Below are 21,251 nucleotides of genomic sequence, written 5' to 3'. Positions count from 1 at the left end.
CTTTGTCAGAGGAAAGAAAAAACTCAAAAAGTGCAAAAGTGAGTGTTACAATTTGCTGAAGAAGTACCTTTCTTTATGGACAGCTATTCAGATGTGGCTTGCAAAAATCACCACTTTCAAATCATCAAAATTTCACATATTTACAGTTATTATTTGTAATTAATAGGGACCTAGGGTTCATGGGACCTAAAAGGTTTTAGATCTATACATACTCTTCACTTCACGTAAATTAAGATGCCCATTAAAGACACCAAAGAGGTGGCCATGTGCCCTGTCAAAGAAACAGTCATGTGACCCATCAAAACAGCGGGCAACAGAGGGAGGCAGCCACAGAGCAGGGAACCGCTGTATCAAGTCTGAGACATCATTATACAGTACACCATGTGATAAACAGTGGCCTTACCTTGGCAGAAGCTGTCAAATTAAATTTAACTCAGCAAATCTGAAAAGGTCGACTATAGTATGAATTCAGTTACAGTATATTGAACATGAAAAGCATTTTTTTCCCCAAGGCTAAATCTGTAGGCTATGCAGTACAACAATAACGGAAAATGGCATTACTGTATACATTACTGCAGAAAGTACCTGCTTCACAATTCTTACAATATCATTTACAGTACTGACTTATTTTTTACTGTCAGAATTTGCACAAAATCTCATGGAAAGTTCACTGATCTTGATAACACACTGGATAGATATTACAAGGATTATAAAACATAAAAATTGATAATTAAGACTTTTTGCAAGCAACACCTGAATGGCTGTCAGCAAAAAAAGATGCTGTATGGATATGGACTGTATACAACCCTACTGTTTTAAATCAATGGCTATGTTACAAAAATAATCAGTTTGTGAAAAGAGTACAAAAGCAATTTAAAAATGCAGTTCAGAAATTCAAATACATTCCATCACATATGCACATCATTTAGTGAACTTCAGAATCTGGATTTCTCACCAATCCAGTCAGCGGTTTTCCACCCACCTTATACAGTTGTAGTGTTTGAATGTGCTGGCAGCCTTCTGGCATTCTAAACACAGCTGGATGGCGCCTGGATAGTCTTCCTCCTGTAAAATTAAATGCTCCATTTTAGATGAATATCTGTAGACATTTTCACAGGACTCAACTAGAACAACTGAGCTAACAGTTTAATGAATGATGTTAGATTTCTATCATTACCCTCACAATGACAGAACAAATTCATATTTAATTTACATTTGGAAGTCATAAAAAGACCAAACACCACAATTAGTGGGTGTGAGAAACAATCTCAGTCCAAAGCATCTTCGTCCAGCTAATACTTGTTCAGTTGTTTCAGGTTCTCTTTTAGGTATCTTTTAAATATGGGGTGTATTTGTGTAGATTTCTGTGCCAACGTACCTCCAGCATTTCACTCAGTCGAACATCAGTTCTTTGCTGTAAAGGAAGCAAAGAGAAGAAGGACAGAGTGTCTGTGAAACTAGGCAGAAGGAAATTAACATGCACAGAGGACTGAAACTCTCGGTTTAGCCATTAACAATGTTGATGAAGTGATTACCAGAGTCTTTATGGTCCTCAAAGACTTCAACAATCCTGTCAACAGCTGTCGTCGCTTCTGATTGGCTAACAGCCCCAGACTGGCTTCAGTGAAGCCTTCTTTAGCAGAACGAAGCTGCCTAAAAACAGAATTACAGAATTTGTGCCTTTTCTACTGCTTATCAAAAATAAAAATTTTCAATGAATACAAAAATAAAATGACTGTTTTCCAAGTTCTTTTTCAAAGAATTACAATGTGCAGGGATTGAAGCATCAAAAGGACAAACAACATTAGTATATTTAAAGTAGTCCACACAACTTGTGTGCTGTATTCTAGTTCTTCTGAAGTCATATGATAGCTTTTTGGGAGAAAAATAAATAAAACAAATCATGCATCCACACACAGTGACCATGCATGGGTCCTTTGGCATATTCATTCAGCCTGCATGAGGAAAGTGAAACAATTAATAAAGGATTTAAATGATTCTTTCATAGAACCAGTCTGAAAGATTTGTTAACTCGCTGATAAAACTGCTCACTGGAATGAATAATGATGTAAATCACTTGCATTTTCTGTTTCTCACACAAAGCTAACATGTGACTTCAGAATCCTTGGAATCATTCAGGCCTTTTTGATATTTTTATGCACTTATTTTCTTTTTGAAACAAGAAAACTTCTGTCCACGTTTAAGTCAATGTTCTCTCTTTTTTTTCTTGTCCCACTGAGGAAAACAAGTCAGTTTGGAACAACATACAGTATGGGTGAAAAATGAAAACACAGCTTTTATTTATTAGCTGTACTATTCCTTTAAACCAGATTTTCAAAATTTGACAGTGATAAAAGCTCTCTGACCTTCGTGCATTAGTGCAGATGACTGCAGCCAGCTGCAAGTTGGTCTGCAGAGATGTCACTCTCTCGAGCTCCTACAACACAACAATGATTTTCAAGTTTTTCCAAAACATTAGGCAAGCACTACTCTGGTGTCCTTTGAAGTAGACAAGACAAATGAGACAATGGTTATGACCTTCCTTCCATATAGCAGGATATTATCTCTCATGGATAACTGCGATTCTAACCTCTATGCTTAATGGGTTCAGACCAGAGATGTTCTCTTCTATTAGGTAATTTTTTCAGGCTTGTTATGAACAATAAAGCAAGAGAGATGATAATGGTGGCAAGGTTTTTAGTATAGGAATGAGAAAAGCAGCATAATGAGATACATGCTCCCTTAGCCCACACCGACATGTCCACGAACTAATAGACAGCTGAAGTTCAGGGCTTTTTGCAAGGTTTTTCTCATGCAAGGCCCCCCTTTCACAACATTCTCGGTTTTGAAGAGTGCAGCTGTCACAGCCTGAGGTGAGCTCACACTGAGTGACCCAGTCTTTCGACGCACATTAGGTCTGGCCAACACAGAGACAGCCTTCAGAACCCAAACATCATCTCAGTGTCACGTTAAAGATAATTATTTGGCCAAAGAATACGAGGTGGAAAAAATTGATTCCACAGAGAGGGGCAGAAGAAACAGAGGCTCCTTATGCGAAGCGTCACAAGGAGAACCGTTCATTCTTCAGAAGGCTACCAGTAGCAAATACCCTGAAGAATCCTGCAAGGCTTCTGGGAGATGAACAGACCGTATTGAGCTTCAAGTTGGGTGCCTGGAGAACCTCCTGCAGACTCTAAAGTACCGTTTAATAGATGACAGCACAAACAGGAATAAAACAAAGAGTGCAGTGTTTGATTTGTTCTGCCGTCCAGTCTGCTGACAAACACAGGGAAGGCGTGAGGTTAACAGGGTGCCTTTGCTAAGGAAACACAGGCTGGTCATTTAGCAAGGCATCTGCAGAATAAATCTGTGCGATTTATTCAGTGGAATTTCTGTCTCTGTGAGACGGAGAGCTTTTGAAGTGCCCTTGGAGTTGCCCTCGCTAGAGCAGGAAGCTGAACCCAGCCATAGCCCCGCTGAGTCATAGGATCCTTAAGGGATCCAGTGGGATTCAGAACTCAAGCAAGAGTGACTCACTATCTCCACATACACACTGCAGCCAAAAACATGGTTGTCACTCCTGTTTTGAGAGCTAAATCCCATTCTGTACACACAAATATGTTAAGTCAAAACATTCTATAATTAAATTCACTCACAAATAAAATTAAATATAACCAAGACCAGTAGCGTGTTTAGGCCCCACGCATTTGTCCAGGGGGGCCCCCCATGGAACAATTTCTACTGATGGGGCCCACAAGGAACCACTTACTTAGGGCCCACAAAACTCTAAACACGCCCCTGACCAAGACTGCCAACGTTGATCACTGTGCAATTTCAGAAGTAATTAATGCACTGCAAAAGACTACCTTAACTCTTTCCCAACCAGCGGTTCAACTTTTTCAAAAAAGTTTCCGTCGGCACCGATAGCCTCGTTAGTGTGGCAACATACAGCGCATCTTGCGCACGCAGCAACCCGAGTTCAATTCTCATTTCGAGGTCCTTTGCCAATCCTGCTCCCTTCTCTCTACCCAATACTTTCCTGTCATCTCTCTACTGTCTTGCCCCAATAAAGGCATAAAAGCCCTTAAATATATTTTGAAAAAAAATGCCAGCCACTGCCAGCTTTTTTGATCATTTTCAGTTTAATGGCATCCTGAATATTTTGTTGTGTGAATATCTGAACATGCAATATGTAAAAACAAAAAAACTAAAATATTGCTTCATGCAATATATATATTTTTTTTATAAAACTTGAACATGGGTAAGTTTTATTAAATAATCAAAAGAAAATCAAGTTTTTGTAAAAGACTACATCTGGATCGGATTCAGAATGATAATCAAAGGACAAACAGAACAGATCGCTTCCATCAACACTTGCACAGTCCTATACCACTTCCTGGATAATCATTTCATTCAGTAACATTAGGCAGTTTTGATTTATAATGCTTGATAATGGTGTTATTTTACATATCCATCTACTTACATATGCAATGAATTGCTTGTTTTTGCTTCTCCACTGTGTTTTCATCCAGATGTTCAATACTCTTTCAGAAGATGCATAATAGCGCCTCCTACCATACACCGGTGAAAACACAGAAAGCTGGAAAATTCTGCCCATGTCAGGAAAGCGTTGCCTCATAAATGAAGGAAAGTTCCGTCAATGTTGGGGAAAGAGTTAATCTGTATTTTTTCCCCCAGAATTAGACAAGCAATTCCAACTGAATTTATCTGGGGGTTTTTTTCATTTACCGTTTATCGGCAAAATTGATTTTAATAGGAATCCACACGATTCCTGAGAATTAAAAATTTCTCCATGAAGATTTCACAATGGGTTTAAAGTTGGTCACACTAATTGTAACTATATTGACCAACTTGGCTTGGTTTGAAAGAGTCTTCATACTTTGCTTCAATGAACACTGGACCTTCTTGCTAATGAAATGTCACTAACGTGGCCATACTTTCAGCAAAGGTAGCACCATGTTTTTGACAGGAATAAAAACGAGGCTGTGAGAAAAGTTCAGGGAGTTCCCTGGATTTGACTGTTCTTTAACAACATGCCAATTGTTCACCTGACTAAACATTTTCCCAAGTAACCTTTCAATAAACAAACTTGACAAAAAAAAGTTTTAAAAATTAAATGTGATCTAGCACCTAGAACATGCCATTATAAAGACTGTAAAGTGCTTTTCACAAAAAAACATGATATAATAACTGTAAATTGATATTTTTAATAACTGTTCTAATTGTATGAGAACAGAGAGGTCCACACCACAGCTATAACGTTAACAGAGCATATAATCGCGGTCTAATGTACCTTAACCAGAATAGGCATTGTTATCCAACACACTGATGCCAAATTCTACTGAAATGATTGAAAATAGAGTTACAGCCTACATAGAGGTTTCATTTCAGTCAGGACAATGCCTTAGAAGGTGACATAAGCTGCCTACGTTTGCTGTACACGGTCTCTTTTCCAAAACTTTTCTAAGTGATGTGATATACCATTACTTGGTAGACTATTTCTGTGACAGGCACAATAAAATATATCACGGATATCTAAAAGCATGGGCGGCATTTAATACAGCTCAAAAGCATGGCTGAAATCCCATCTTATTTCTGAAAGGCCTGGGACAAATGCAGGTGGCTGAGGTGTAAAATGGCTTGTGGCAAAGTACCAGCAGACTTAAAAGCTCTTCAAATAGAGAAACCCAAATAACCATATTTCTCTCTACATCCTTTTGGCGAACACTTCTTAAGAGTAAACGTCCGTTGTTTAAGACAGCAAGGGTCCAAAAATAGAGCTTTCTATTCACAGGTGCCTTGGTGACCCATTGACTCGTAGTTTTTGACTATGTGTGACTCGGTTTTCCTGAAGCGTTCTCTTGTTAAGGTTACAAGGCCGGTCTGAAATTAGAACTTCAAGACATCAACTTCAGCTATAAATAGGTAAAAGGAATTATTTCAGTGATGTGAATGCATTTTATTCAATGTGCATTCTCAATGTTGTATAAAAGCATCTGAGAAGGCATGAAATATGGTATTTGTCCTACACAATGACTAATGCAAGAATAATATCTAATGCTTTTTGTGTTGGCTTACAATGACTCAAGGGCAATTTGCCGTGACAAGACTGTAGCAGTAATCTCTAAATGTTTTCTGTTCCGCTGTCCATCACAAAAACTGAGATTGAGGTCAGAAGATGAATATCTTCATTCCATTTTGGATGAAGACGTGTAATTGGTGAAGCATGTAGTTTCTAAGCCACTAGTATCACCAAATGGAACTGTCTACAGTATAACTGTACATAAGGACAAGAAATGTTTCTTGAACACAAAATCAGCATATTAGAATGATTTCTGAAGTATCATATGACACTGAAGACTGGAGCAACTCAGCTTGCCATCACAGGAAAACTAATTATAATCTTATATATTACTAAAAACTATATTAAAAAATGGCAGTAATATTTCAGAATATTATATTTTTTACTGTATTATTGATCAAAAATGCAGCCTTAGTGATCATAAGATTTATTTGTTTGTTTTTATTTTATTTTATTTATTTTTTAATCTTACAAACCCCAAACATTTGAATGGTATTCCATAGCTGTAATGCATTTCTATCTCTACTATTGTAGCCCTCAACACACACACGTCATACACAAAGCGAGTTGGACAGCATTTCTTTAGGGACGGCACATCAGACCAAGTTCGCCGGCTGAGTTATTGTCAAGTATAACATATACAGCTAAACTGTATAAATTGGACAAAAAAGAAAACATATCTGTTGTCTTTAAAGCAATGCTTAAGATATGACAGCTTGATAGATTACAGAATTTGCTGCAGAATTTGATATATCACACTTGACAACAGTTGTGATTTTTTTTAACAAAAGTGTCTTTTCAACCAACTCACAGAAAGTAAAACATCTTTCTTGGTAAATTATGACTTAAATCATGGAAAATAACATTTTCTTATTTCAGCTTTTGTCCAGTAGAATTTTGAACAACAAAAGACATAGGGAGGGAACACAATTTGGCCCATCTGACGTTAAAATTAAACAAGACATTATCAAGACAAAAACAGACTACTGCATCCATCGATGAACATGATGCATCTTTGAGTCAACCAGGCTTCATCAAGAGTGAATCTAACACAAAAAAACAATTCCACACATCAAGTTTGAGATGAAAATCCCGGCACAGAATCAAAGCTAAGCATTTCAGGCTGTGAATATCTTTAAGAGAAATTTCAAAGTGTTCCAAAGTGATCCACTTTCAAAGGAATTCACAGTTATTTTCAAGGATGTGCGAGAAATATGACCAGAGGGAAGAGGACACAGAGCCTTGGCTCAGTCTTCTATTTCCAATTTGATCCCAAATTGCATGGAAATACTCATTTGAGATAAAAATCGCACCGTATCTTCAGCCTCATCTGCAAAACACACTGCACAAATCTTATTTTAAACAACACATCTTTAGAGAGTTTAATGGTTTAATCACCAAGGTAACTAGGATGCAATTATAGTAGTCATGGAATTGAATGGGGACCATCTTTGGAGGAAAAAAAAAAAAATCAACTTAATTCAAAAGGAAATATGTTTTTATACTCCACTCACAGATACTTGTTATTGTTCTAAACAAACTCACTTAATTTTGTTCAAATTGTCAGAAAACTAGACTTCATATGTTCATTTTGCATCTGAAGTAAATATATCTTTATTTAACTATGTTTAGATATTTGCATCAGAAAACAGACATAATGAGGACGATATTATTTTGCCATGCCATGACTTTATAAATTTAAGACTTTCTGCTCCAATTTAGGACCTTTTATGGCCATCAAATCAAGACTTTAAGTTCCATTATGCTTCATAAAGCCTTTACACATAAAGGATTAGATTGTTTTTTCATACTAAAATCATGTTAGCATGCATATTGATTTGGCTATACTTTTGAAATAGTAAGTATTTTAACATTATGGAATGTTCCCATTCTCTTCCATTGTAAATGTAACCCAGATTTTTGTTTTCGTTTTCTTTTTTTTAAAAGAACAGAAGGAGCAAGTGAAAATGTAATGTTGATTACCACAAAAACGTAACATAAATACAGTAAATCTCAAATTGTTTCCCTGACCTAGATGAAAAAGCAATAATCTGGAAGTCATACGTAGATTGAATTTAACCAGCAGCCCCAATTTTTCCGGATGTGAAAGACTGCTTACCTTAACATAGGAAGGCTGTTTCTCCAAAATGAGGTCTGCCACTCTTTTAGATACCTGTAAGATGAGAACACAAGCTAAAGGTTAACATCTGTTCAACATGTCCAAGCTTTGTGCATTCAACACCTCTTTTTAATCATTCGCAGCATTAGCTGAGGCTTTAAAAGTAGTAAAAAGAAGAACAACTTGAGACTTTAAAATTGAATTGAAGTCTATTTTAGGCTTTTCATGTCTTCCGCATCTGCAACAATGACTCTGTAACAATATAGTAAATGTTTTCTTGGGGCACTCGAACATTCAGTGGGTAATAATGGCTCCACAGAAGGTCAAGTCATAAATATAAGGCATACTGAAGCACGCTCTGATCGATATGTGCGTCACATGGTGGGGTTGTCAGGAACGAGAGAGCAGGACGGCTGTGAAGTGTTGGCGTGTCGGTGAGAGCTGAACAGATGGCAGACTCAGCTGAGCAGCAGCGTATGTTAGCAGATCTCACTGTGCGAAAAGCTGAGACTGACTGGCAGGAGAGCAGTGGGGTTGTGTGTGTGTGTGTGATAAAGACAACTGAAAGAGACATTTTCAAGAGCACCTCAACTTGCTCTTTCATATGCATCAGCTCTTGGCTCTTAAAGGAACAGTTCCCCCATTTACCCACTCTCGTGTCATTTTAAACCTGCATGATATTCAAAAGTAAATATTCTGAAGAATAAGCCATACAATGAAAGTTAATGAGGTCCAAAACGACATTAGACTCTGCGGATGAAAAAAAAAAAAAAAACATTTTTGAAAATATTTTCTTTTGTGTTTCCAAAGATGAAAGACACTGGTCAAGAATATTAATGTTTTCTAAAATAAAAGAACCCATAAAAATAGTCACTTCAGATCAAATAAATGTTAACTAAAAGATATATTAAAAGATATATTAAAAAACTTATTTTATTTCAGATAGCTGCCAAGGAACCATTTCTCATTTTCATTGTTTAACTAGATGTACTAACATATCTAAAACTAAAATAAAATTAATAAAAACTCCAGACACATTAAAAAACTAAAATTATGTATAATAAAAATGATATAAAAATGAAAACAGAAAATCTAATTCAAACTCATTTTCATAGTTTAATCTGATGCACTAATATAACTAAAACTGACATAAAATTAATAAAAACTACAGACACATTAAAAACAAAAAATTATTTAAAAAAAATTAAAATCTAGAAAATCTAATTAAAACGGTTAATAAAAATGATAATCGTATCTCAGTGATACTAAAATAATCCTGATACAGGTTTAAAAAGATATGAATGTGAGTAAATGACACAATTGCTATTTTTGGGTGAATTATCCATTTAAGCCACATTTTTCTAACCAATTCTTAAAATCCCAGATTAATGCCAAGCAAACCTGCAATTTACCCACGGAATGAGTAAAGGCATTTTCTTATTGTGCAAAGATGACCAAAGGAGACCTCGAATCAGAGGGAGGGCCTGTGATTTTCACAAAGCTCACTGCTCCACCTATTGGTCATTCATTTTTGTAAAAGACCCCACAGGACGGATCAACGCCAGAATGAGAAAACAAGCTGTGAGGAGCCTTCCGGTGTGCTGTTTCCAAAAACTAAAAGACAAAGACTTTATAACAGGTGGCCAACACACTCTGTCTGACTTCGATAGGCCGAACACTGTGACAAGCGGCAAAGCTGTCTGTCAGCGAGGCACAAGACTCTCTCTGTATGCCTTCCGGCAGCCAACTGTGAGTGATTCCTGCATGGGTAATAACTCTAATTAGAAATCTATTAACCAGTGCTTGCACCAGAGCAGTAAACAGCCTGCAATTTTCTCAACCGCTGGTTCTACAAATCCAAATTACAGCAGGGAGGACCTACATTCAAATTCAGACTAACAATTCCACCTTATTTTCCAATTACGCCAATCTTTCTTAAGGACACAAACGAATATTACTTAATTATTCAAATTCATCATTAATATGGTTCATTTTAGCTAATGACTACAAGAAAAGACTTCTTCATATTCATCTAATCAGCTAAAACAGCATTACATTTAATTTGAACTTGAAAGAAAAACTCCATTAGACAGTGAACACAAAGGCCAGCAGTAAACAAGACATCTGTTGGGCCCTGATCAATACAGTTTTATTCATATTACAAGTGAATCGATTGGCATTCATTGCCAGATACAACAAACGATAAAAGGCTCATTTAAAAGCATGCATTTGAGAATTAATCACTTGAATGCTTTTTTTGCCCTATTGTGTTGTTAAAGATGAACTGGAATTAGCCCAATTTCACAAGTCAATCATTGATTAAATTCCAAAAGTTTACAAGTGTAAAAACTGTCACTTTCAAACATTTCTCACACAACTTCCTCCTAATAGCAACCAGCAGTGTGATTTTGGGGTGGCAGTTTGGAAACAATTTTGTTTTATAAAATATCTTGTTGTTCAGAAAAATAAAAATACCATCTAGGGGTAGGTTTTTTTTTTTTTTTTTTTTTTTTTTTAAGAAATAATTTTTCTGCATTTATCGGATCAAAAATGTAGTCAAAAACGTAACATTGCGAAATATTACAATTTAAAACAACTGTTTTCTATTTGAACATATTTTAAAAGGTAAATGGCAAAGCTGAATTTTCAGCAGCCTTTAGTCTTCAGTGTCACATGATCCTTCAGAAATCCTTCTGATTTGATGCTCAAGAAACATTTCTTCTTATCATCAATATTGAAAACAGTTGTGATGCTTAATATTCTCGTGGAAACTCTGACTTTCAGAAGTCTTTGATAAAACTAGCATTCAAAAGAGCAGCATTTATTTGAAAAGTCTTTGTAACATTATAAATGTCTTTACTGTCACTTGATCAATTTAATGTATCCTTGCTGAATAAAAGCATACATTTATAAAAAAAAAAAAAAAAAAAACTGTACTGACCCCAAACAATACCTGAAAGGTATTGTAAAACAATTGATTTCCTAGTGAGAAACAACTGCTAAGAATGTTGTAAGCACTGAAAACTTCTTCCTGCCCACCAAAAAAGATAAAGAAACAGGCTTATCCTGAAATACACTTGCACCGCAGACAAGCAATTAGCTCAGTGATGAGTTCCTGCCAAAGAAGTGTCAGAGCTGCGTGTTAGCAGAAGAATAGGCTGCCACCTCCAATAGACCAGATGGATTTCTCTCCCACTGACCCATCGAATCCACAATAACCTACATCTGCCAACGACACATTCAGAGACTGTGCATATGGGCATTCGAGAGAGAGCCATCTACAAAATCATTTCAGATGGGCTGAGAGAGAAAACGCATCATTACTGTCAATAAGGCCACGTTCTCTTGTGTAAATGACACTGGAATAGCTTGCATAAATCATGAATAAAATACCACACCATGCGAGCATGCTTAGTGAGAATTAACGGCATTCAACAGGAACTTCGCCTTACACAGCTCCTCCTCTGATGCCTGCAGCTGTCTGTCATGACCCGGAGTCAGCGTTCGGGGACAGGACCCCCGGTGACCCCAGGGCCACTGTGTTGCCAGCAAACGGTCTACCCATGGCCGGCCACAACACAGTGTCAGACTGAGTCATTGGGTACCCCCAAGGATCCAGAGGACCTCATTTTTCACCCTAAAGCTGATAGGACAGCTGTGCATAAGCAAGCATCTTAAGCAAGAAACAAAGACAGAGGTTGACATTCCTCTTTTTCTAAGGCTGCAGCCAGCAGTGAACTGTGAATCACCCCGGATCAAGACAGAATGTACTCACGCGCTCACAAGTACGCTACACCACACACTGGGAAGTTGTAAAAACACTAATAAAACTGTGAAGTTTGCACTAGGATAAGATACATGCTCAGAAATGAGTCAGAAAATGGGATTAACAATTCCCTTGACTTTTCAGTCAAGGAAAAGATTAAATACTTAGGCATAAATAATTTTTTTTTAAAAGACATCAAAAATAATATGACATGATCTGAAATTATTGTTGCACTTTTTATTATTATTTTAATATTAACACTTTCATCTAGCATAGAATATTTAAGACATGTGCATGTACATGTACATATTCATTTTTCAATAAAAAAAATTCTATAATAACAAATAATAATAATACCAACCTTTATTCCTTCATTTCCTTTCATCAGTGTTATAAATATAAAAAATTAGGAAAGTTTTTCAAAGTTTTTCCAAAGCTCAGCAGAAAAAACATCGAAAATATTCTTAATTTATCTTTCGTTTTATAATTTTTTTCATTGTTTAAATGTTAATGGTTTCATTAAAAAGTATTGTGTATTGACTTTAGTCTGATTAATGAGTTTTGAGATTTTGAAAGAGAATTTATCACATAAATTAGGAAGACTGTCTAGTAAAGTTGTGCTTCTTCCTTAGTAACAATGTCAAGATATATACTAACGATTAGCTTTTATGTGAGGAAACTAAACTGAACTGGATAGAAATCATCATGACCAGTCACAAAGTCCCATTTTATCGTAGACAAAAAGTATAATTTGTGATTTAAAAGAATTAGCGATATCACGTGTGTCACAAACGGGCGCTGCAAGCAGCATTTGAAGAGTGAAGTTTATTTTAAAGACTTCCCTGAATGTGGTACTTACGGCTGCTTGTTGTCTCTTCAGCTTATCTCTGTACTCCTCAAGCTCCAGAAGGTTCAAATCCGGAGGGAGTTTCTGTTGGGCAAACATAAACATACAGAAAAATCTGAGATTTGAGAATTTATTTTATTCTGATGATACTATATATAAGTTTGAACATTGTGGCAGATATCCCTAATACAGCCATAGCCAAATTATCTCCAGCTCTGAAGAGCTCCATAAACAAAAGCAGGTGAACAGCTCTAACAAAATTTTACTTGAGATGCAGGCCAACTTTATTATAGAGGAATAAACAAATAACACCCAATGCCCTATGCCCAAACAGAGAAACAACGAAAACTCAAAAGTCTGGACTCAAATAAGAGTAGTTACTTTCCCTCTTGGCTGTAATTCTCATTCCATGCATGCAGATTTTGCAAGGCACCACCAAATCTAATGAGATTTCGCATTTGCAGTATGTGACTAATCCGTTAATCGTTGTTGGCTGCTACCTGTGCTGTACTTATATATGTGTTTATATGTATGCGTGTGTGTGTGTGTGCATATATAGTATATAGTGTGTGTCACCAATCAAAAGTGTGACAAAGAAAAATCTCCGTATTTTAAAAATGCTAAACATCTTACAGATTCTGCAAGTGGTAAGACAATAAGAACACATTATGACATTCTCAAACACACACCTCAAGCTCGTATTGCACCATGTCGAATGAGTCACTGGAGAAGTACACTTCCTCTATGCTATCAATTATTTCCTGTTCTGCCTGTGGATCAGTGGGTTGTTCTCTCAATTCCCTCAGCTCCTCCTGTGGGGAGAAAAAGAGAAATGAGAATGATTATTGGCAGGGAAATCTCACTACTTCTGGGACACCATCGTGGGGAAGCTTGCAGCGCAACTAAAAACAGGGTTTGAACATTGATTATTTCTCACGTCTGGCTTATAGCGAGGCCGAGTGCAAAGATTAAGTGGTCTTAGCACCCATCCCTGAGGAACACCCTTCATGAACCTTAATGAGGATCAACACAGGAGCATCAATTTCACTCAAAACAGCTTGAAGAAACAAAGTCGTCCACTTTTCTTTGAAGAGGGGTGCTGAGAGGCTCATTACGCATGATTCACATGATGTGATGCAATGTGGTTAAAACAGCTCCACGACCAAGACTGAGATAAATTTACTAAGCCATACTGAATTACAATGATGTGGAGGCAACATTTAAAAACCCTTTAATTACAGGCATCAGCCAAATTCACAGGAAGCATTCCAAATCAATAAACCACTTATTCACGTTTGACACTACTGAAAGAACTAAGAGTTGGACACTTGGTAATATATGATGGATCTTCCATAAAGGCTGCAATTTGATGTCATTGAGATAGAAGCTAAGAAATTATTTGGCCCGAAAGCCTTTAATCTCCTCAAAGACACATGGTGCGGCGTGGATGCGGTGCAGTCTGATGTAGGCAGCGCTGTGAGAGCGCATGGGTGAACTCACTGAGGGAAGGCACCGGCATCAGCATCCGCAGGGGGTGGGGTGGTATGAGTCATTCTCCACTGGTATGCGCACAGCAAGAACAAAAGATAAAATCCTTGGGCTCACTCACTACCATTAGGCCTTAAAGACACCTTGAAATCAAATCTGGACATTTGAGGCTAATAGCATTGAGCTCATCAATATATTTTCACGTGTGCTCATAAACAATGTCAAAATGAATCAAATAAACCTAATTCTTGAATTATGAAATTTTTTGTGCCTTACAGTATTTTTTAAGAACCATTTTTTTTTACTATCATTCAAATTTATCTCCAATATTAACCATTTTTTCATAATATTTTAAGATAACAATATGCTGAAATGTTAATTAGGTAATACTTACTATTATTTTGGACCTTTCCCTTACCAAAATTGCCTTCAATGGCAAATTTGAACAAAACCTCCCACCCTCCTTTTAACCATGGTCGAATTTTACCCTACTATTAAAATGTATTAATTTCTTTAAATATTCAAAGTTTAGTTGAAATTCAAATAGTTATAAAATCAATTTTAAAAGATAATAAATGAATAATTAATTTAATTTTAATATTACAATATTTTTGGGAGTAAGACAATGAGTAAAAGGAGATTAAGAACTACTTTGGGAGACAACTACACCAAAGTTTGTCCTTTTTATTGTTTTTAATCATTTTTGCACTTGCAAATAACTTGCTAATTTTATACCTACTTTAAGCTACCATAGAGTATAGAATTATTTTCACATCTATCACAGAAAATCCATTCCACCCTCATTATAGCAAACCATCTGTTTCAGTACTATAGGCGTTTAAGAAAATGCTGCAGTGTTTTCGGTGCCTTGAAGAATTTTAGTTGAAAATAGCAGCTTTTTTCCCCTTGGGGGATTACATATATATTTATATACTCATAGTATGTGTGGGCATGTGAATGTGTGTGCGCACCCTGCTTGACAGGAAAATATCCACTCTGTGGGAGAGATAGATCCCAGGGGGTTACAGAACAGTACGTGTAGGGGCTAAATCTTACAAAACGTCACATTTCTGGGTCAAATTTGATTTATTGATTTACTAAAAGCTGCATAACATCCTGAAAGGCCAAAAGTGAAAGCCATAATTGGTTCTAAAAATACAGTTTTACAACTTTTTTTAATGGGTATCTCCGTAAAATAAAAAGTTTATGCAAAAACCAGAAACTATGTGGTCTTTATATACATTTCGGATTGATTGGTTTTACCACAGGAATAATAAAAAAGGCCTGCTTGCCTACTGACCCTCAACTAAATCTCAATATTAGTTTTTTAGCATAGGTTGCATAGGTTTTGGAGTTAGCTTTAACGTTAATAATATTATTTGGGATGTAACATTTGTGAAAAAATAAAAAACATACATATCAAACTCATCACTTTTAATTTACATTTTAAATTCATACATCACTCCACTTTCCTGCAGTCCAGCAATCCTGGAGCTTTAAAATGTGTGTGCTTTTATTAATTTCTTCCCCCACAAGTCTTCAAGTTTAAATTTGTGATATGAATTCTGAAACGCAGCAAAATGCAAAACTTATTTTTTGAGTTTGAGTTTCCGGTCTCCAGCATTTGCATTCATATGAATGGAAGTCAAAGGAATGAAAAGTATACGTGACAGCCACTTTAATCAGTTTTCTTAAATAGCAACAAATTAGGTGAGAATGTAAAGCATTGCAACAAATTAGGTGTGAATGAAGACCACGATTTGATCGGATGAGATTGAAAACATCAATCATTTCCCACCCAAACAGTCACTTGGATAATAAAACAAAAACTCTGCCACTCTAATTAAAATGATCGCCAAGCCTTTGTTCAATTATCTTTCCATCCCATGTAGACTGCCAATGTTTACCAAAATTAACACCTCTCGTCCTTTTATTCCCCGTGCGCAGACGGAGACGAACGTGAGTCTATTTGCACATAAAAGTGTGACTCGACGTGCTATATACATCAATCAAAGCTTGGGATGAGCGAACTGAAGGGTTACTGAATGACGCTGATCAAAGGCAGGAGAGAGCGTGATTTAGAATCATATTAAAAATAACAATGAGCATTTGTTCACATGGACTGAGATGAGAGAGAAGAGATGGACAGCTGTTGCAGATGTCAGATCTGCTGCAAGATGTGAGTAAACCCGACTCACACTACTTTGTAATAATACTCAGTACCTACTCCAGCTTTTATTTGTGAGATCTTTACAAATAACAGACGCCATTCAAAATCATCTAAATCTTCCAGGCTGCAATATGCATGAAATAGGAAGGAGATAAAAGTTGCTGATTATGAATTTATATGTGGTTGTAACCTCCAAAAGCACACCCACACTTAAGAATGAGTCATCTTATGAATAAAATTCGACATATTACAATATGCTCTGCATAATATGATGAGGGCAATGACGACATTAGTCTAATGACGTAAATAAACTGCATAAATGTTCATTAATTTTTACAGCAATTCTTCAAGAGGCATTCAAGACTGCTTGATAACGCCTTAATTATGTGATTATAGTGCCATCTACAGGATACAGGAGACTGTGCAGAAAAAATTGGTTCTAGCCACTCAAACATTTTTCCATAGTTAATATCCTGTTATTTGACAAGTTAAAATGACAAAACTTTTTCAGGGTAAATCACAAATCCATACAGCGGAAATGACAGGACATTTGTCAAGCACACAAGTCCCAAAATAAACACTAACCAAGAGCTAAATTAGAGTAAAAGCTGGCCTTAAAAAAATTTAAATAGTCACCGGCCAATAGGCTTGTGACACTGCAAAACAACGCATGGTTTAAAACATAATATAAAAGCAATATCTGAACCTCATTTGTTTTATCTGACATAAGCAACAAGAACAAATCAAACAGATATATGGCCCATTAAATAAAACTCGGCACCTGTCAAACATCTTCAAAAATGTTCATCCCCTCTTAAATTTTAAAATGTGTTGATTCCTGTAAACATATGTGTTCTTTTTTCTCTGACATATAAAATACAAATTTGTTAAAAACAAAATGTAAAAACGTTAGCAAACAAATAAAGAAAATTCTTTCAAAATCCTTGTGATGCCCTAAACTGAACAATATCTTGCTTACTTGTTAAAAGAAACTGTTAAAAAAAAAGGATGCTCCCCCCAAAACTTTAACTTTCAAGATAATTTGCAGACAAAGACGTGACAACAACTCTATTTTTCCTGCACACAATCCTCATTAATGGCACAGAAGCACTTGGTAGCTATTTTAAGGGCTAATCCATCATTTTCCTGTATACGCTATGTTCGTTTCAGTGATCAAACACTTTCTCACTGCCTCAGTCGTTTCAAGAAAATTTCAAAGTGTTGAAACAAATCCCACCGGGATCTAAGCCAGATGGTTCTGAAAATCATTTTCTGAAGTATGTGTAACATAAAAAAATACAGAGTAACAACAAACACTCTGCCGGTGGGAATGAGTCTCCTTGATTTGGGTTATGTCTGCAATAACCAGGGATTAAAAGTAAAAAGCATCAGCAGAAAATATCAGAGCTGCGGTTGAGAGTGTACATCGAGCACTAAAATTACCTTAGAAACCTACAGCCAGAAGATCTAAAAGGGGCCTAATCACAAAAAGGTCCTGCTGATTTAATGGACCTGTGAGGTAGCGCTAGAACCAATGCACTGAATGAAGGTCATAATACAACTCAGTGGCACTGCTGCACTAAGGCTCTGCCAAAGTCTGATTCACTTTTGTATACTCTCTCCTATATTATAAAATTTCAGAAACATGTTACATGTGAATATAGCTGAAATGTAATTTCACAAAGCTCAACATAAGATGCATTTACTCAAATATTCATATTCTACCTCTTTCGCACTATGATCAATACCCTGGAGGATAAAACTGAGGTTCTGTTCTGCATATTTTCTACATTTCACAGAAAAATGAAAACATTCACTGTAATTATCTTGTAATCCAGACCTAGACTGTAATATATGAGAATGACTGATTCATCCAGTCAAGAAAGACATTTTTCAGACAATCTTCAAATACGAGTGCTGAGATGCATCAAAAAATCTACACAGCAGCCTAACAAAATCCATTCACAAATGTAAAAGCTTAATGCATAAACAGTACAGGTTAGGTTTGAGAACATAAACTGATGCATTAGTCACCTTGCTGGGGGTCCTGAAGCTCTCCACAGGGCTCATGTCGACCACACTCTCCTGGGGACTCTTCAGACCCTGGCAGAGAAATGAAACAGTAAACTATAAATATTAGGCAGTGATTTATGGGGGTTCTTAAAGCAAGAGCCTTCAATATTTCAAATGCAGTGGACCTCCAAATGTGATATTCTTCATGCAAAGGACTCCAAAAAAAGTGTATATTATTTAAAGGCCCAATTTTTACTGTTATAAATACATGTGAAATATTATTTGGAAAATATTTAGGCTAGTTTATTATTAAATTACATTGTTTCGTTTTAATATAGTACTGTACTGTTGGATTTATTTATTTATTTACTACCTGTTTAAATATTTATTTTAACTAAATGATCATTATATAATTCAGTTTAATCTTATTTTATTATTTATTTATACAATTTTACACTGTTTTTCTGTAAACTTTACCGCACTCTTACTTGCAAAATTGAAACCCATAACAATAAAGTATATATTCTTTTTACATATGAGCAGATTATGTTACAATTAGGGGTTTAAATGTTAAAATCAGAGTGGCGGGTGTATTCTTCCCTAGTTGAAAACACTCTAGCAAGAGAGAAAAAAAATCGTGTTTGCTTGGGGATTTAACTATAGCAACAGCTCGGGCACTTTTTGGGATCATTAAAAGTATTGACAACATGAATACAGCCATTATTCGACACTTCACTATAGATTTACAAAAATCTAACAAATTTGGTGTATGAAATTTGGCTGGGATGCCATTTATGTTGCGTAAGTTACGTCTAACTTCAAAAGATCACAGCCTGGAGACTTAAAAAGTCTTAAAACGCACGAAAATAAATATTTTATAATTCGTGTATCGAAATAATTATAAATATAAGCAATAATACAACTGACAGTGCAGGAGACCATATTGCACAACGACAAAATAATGTTAACAACACACAGCCTATGTTTATAGTCTTAACGTGAATTTATAACAGTTTTAAAAGGGAGTTTCTTTATTGATTTTACGTACATCTGAGTATTATGAACTATGAATTATGATCAAAAGCTCACCATCACCTTTTTATTTATCTATCTTTTTATTTAATATTCAGATATTTTCGTGAATTATTCCAAATGCACTGATTAAAAGCGTTATGATAACATAAGTGTGCAGATCTCAAGAAAATATAAGCCGTTTTTCAGTTTATTATAACCTTTATTTTACCAGGAAAAACACATTGAGATTACAAATCTATTTTACAAGAGCATCCTGGCCAAGAATTTAGAGTTTATTTGTGTTTTAGCTAGCAGGCTAGCTTATTTAAAATGCTTCCGGATCCGTCAATGAAATCAAGAAGCAGACTGATGTAAGATGAGAAATAACCCACCTGACGGGCCATCAAAGACTTGATTTTCTGCATCGTAGAGTTGAAAACACTAAGCAAACGCGATGTATCCTATGGTCTTTTTCTGTCAAACGGCGATTCAGTTGTTGCAGTGCTAGACAGGTGCCATGTTTCACTGTTGGACTCACGTGACAGGTGGCTAGTGCAGCACGGGATATGTAGTTCCTCTGAATAACATGCTGATACTGCTTTCGGTTTAATGCCAGAAAACAGCAGTAGACAAAAACTGTTAATATGTTAAGCCCATTTCCGCAATATAAGAAAAATCATGCTTTAGTAAATAATAATTATGACCTAAAAGCAGAAATTATATAATTAAAAATCAAAATTGTGTCAAAAGGTTATGGAAAAATTTCATAACAGCTTTTTTTTCCCCTTTGTTTGGACATAAATGTTTTCGTCATAATTTTGACTTTTCAAGTGATAAATACATTATATGTATATATATACAGTATCTCACAAAAGTGAGTGCACCCCTCACATTTTGCTAAATGTTTTATTATATCTTTTCATGTGACAACACTGAAGACATGACAACTTTGCTACAATGTGAAGAAGTGAGTGTACAGCTTGTATAACAGTGTAAATTTGCTGTCCCCTCAATATAACTCAACGACGTCACGGGGCTGGTGGATGTTAGAGACCTTGCGCTCCTCCACTTTCCGTTTGAGGATGCCCCACATGCTCAATAGGGTTTAGGTCTGGAGACATGCTTGGCCAGTTCATCACCTTTACCCTTAAGGCAGTGCTCATCTTGGAGGTGTGATTGGGGTCATTATCATGTTGGAATATTGCCCTTCAGCCCAGTCTCTGCTTCAGTATGTCACAGTACATGTTGACATTCATGATTCCCTCAATGAACTGTAGCTCCCCAGTGCTGGCAGCACTCATGCAGCTCCAGACCATGACACTCCCACCACCATGCTTGACTGTAGGCAAGACACACGTCTTTGTACTCCTCACCTGGTTGCCGCCACACACGCTTGACACCATCTGAACCAAATAAGTTTATCTTGGTCTCATCAGACCACAGGACATGGTTCCAGTAATCCATGTCCTTAGTCTGCTTGTCTTCAGCAAACTGTTTGCAGGCTTTCTTGTGCATCATCTTTAGAAGAGGCTTCCTTCTGGGAAGACAGCCATGCAGACCAGTTTGATGCAGTGTGCGGCGTATGGTCTGAGCACTGACAGGCTGACCCCCTACCCCTTCAACCTTTGCAGCAATGCTGGCAGCACTCATACGTCTATTTCCCAAACACAACCTCTGGATATGACGCTGAGCACGTGCACTCAACTTCTTTGGTCGACCATGGCGAGGCCT

At 36.4% G+C, this 21,251-nt stretch overlaps 1 protein-coding gene across 3 annotated transcripts in view; it reads right to left on the bottom strand.

Annotated features, from left to right (window-relative positions):
- Positions 1-20,079, bottom strand: part of LOC306847063 (syndetin-like) — a 118,744-nt gene extending 98,665 nt beyond the window's left edge. For all 3 annotated transcript variants that reach the window (XR_013782128.1, XM_079380810.1, XM_079380811.1), the window contains exons 1-9: positions 19,913-20,079; positions 18,528-18,596; positions 13,525-13,647; positions 12,848-12,919; positions 8,223-8,276; positions 2,367-2,437; positions 1,536-1,653; positions 1,379-1,414; positions 983-1,065 (exon numbers count right to left, since the gene is read on the bottom strand). Coding sequence is in view for 2 of the 3 variants with exons in the window: in XM_079380810.1 (XP_079236936.1) it covers positions 983-1,065; positions 1,379-1,414; positions 1,536-1,653; positions 2,367-2,437; positions 8,223-8,276; positions 12,848-12,919; positions 13,525-13,647; positions 18,528-18,596; positions 19,913-19,945 (659 nt within the window). In the remaining variant the exon portion in view is untranslated. The remainder of the gene's footprint in view (positions 1-982; positions 1,066-1,378; positions 1,415-1,535; positions 1,654-2,366; positions 2,438-8,222; positions 8,277-12,847; positions 12,920-13,524; positions 13,648-18,527; positions 18,597-19,912) is intronic.
- Positions 20,080-21,251: the final 1,172 nt, after the last annotated feature.

Source organism: Barbus barbus (genome assembly GCF_936440315.1).
Source record: "Barbus barbus genome assembly, chromosome: 27".
Classification (NCBI taxonomy): domain Eukaryota; kingdom Metazoa; phylum Chordata; class Actinopteri; order Cypriniformes; family Cyprinidae; genus Barbus; species Barbus barbus.
The sequence above is the reverse complement of the archived record's forward strand: the minus strand, read 5'-3'. Positions and strand labels throughout refer to the sequence as shown.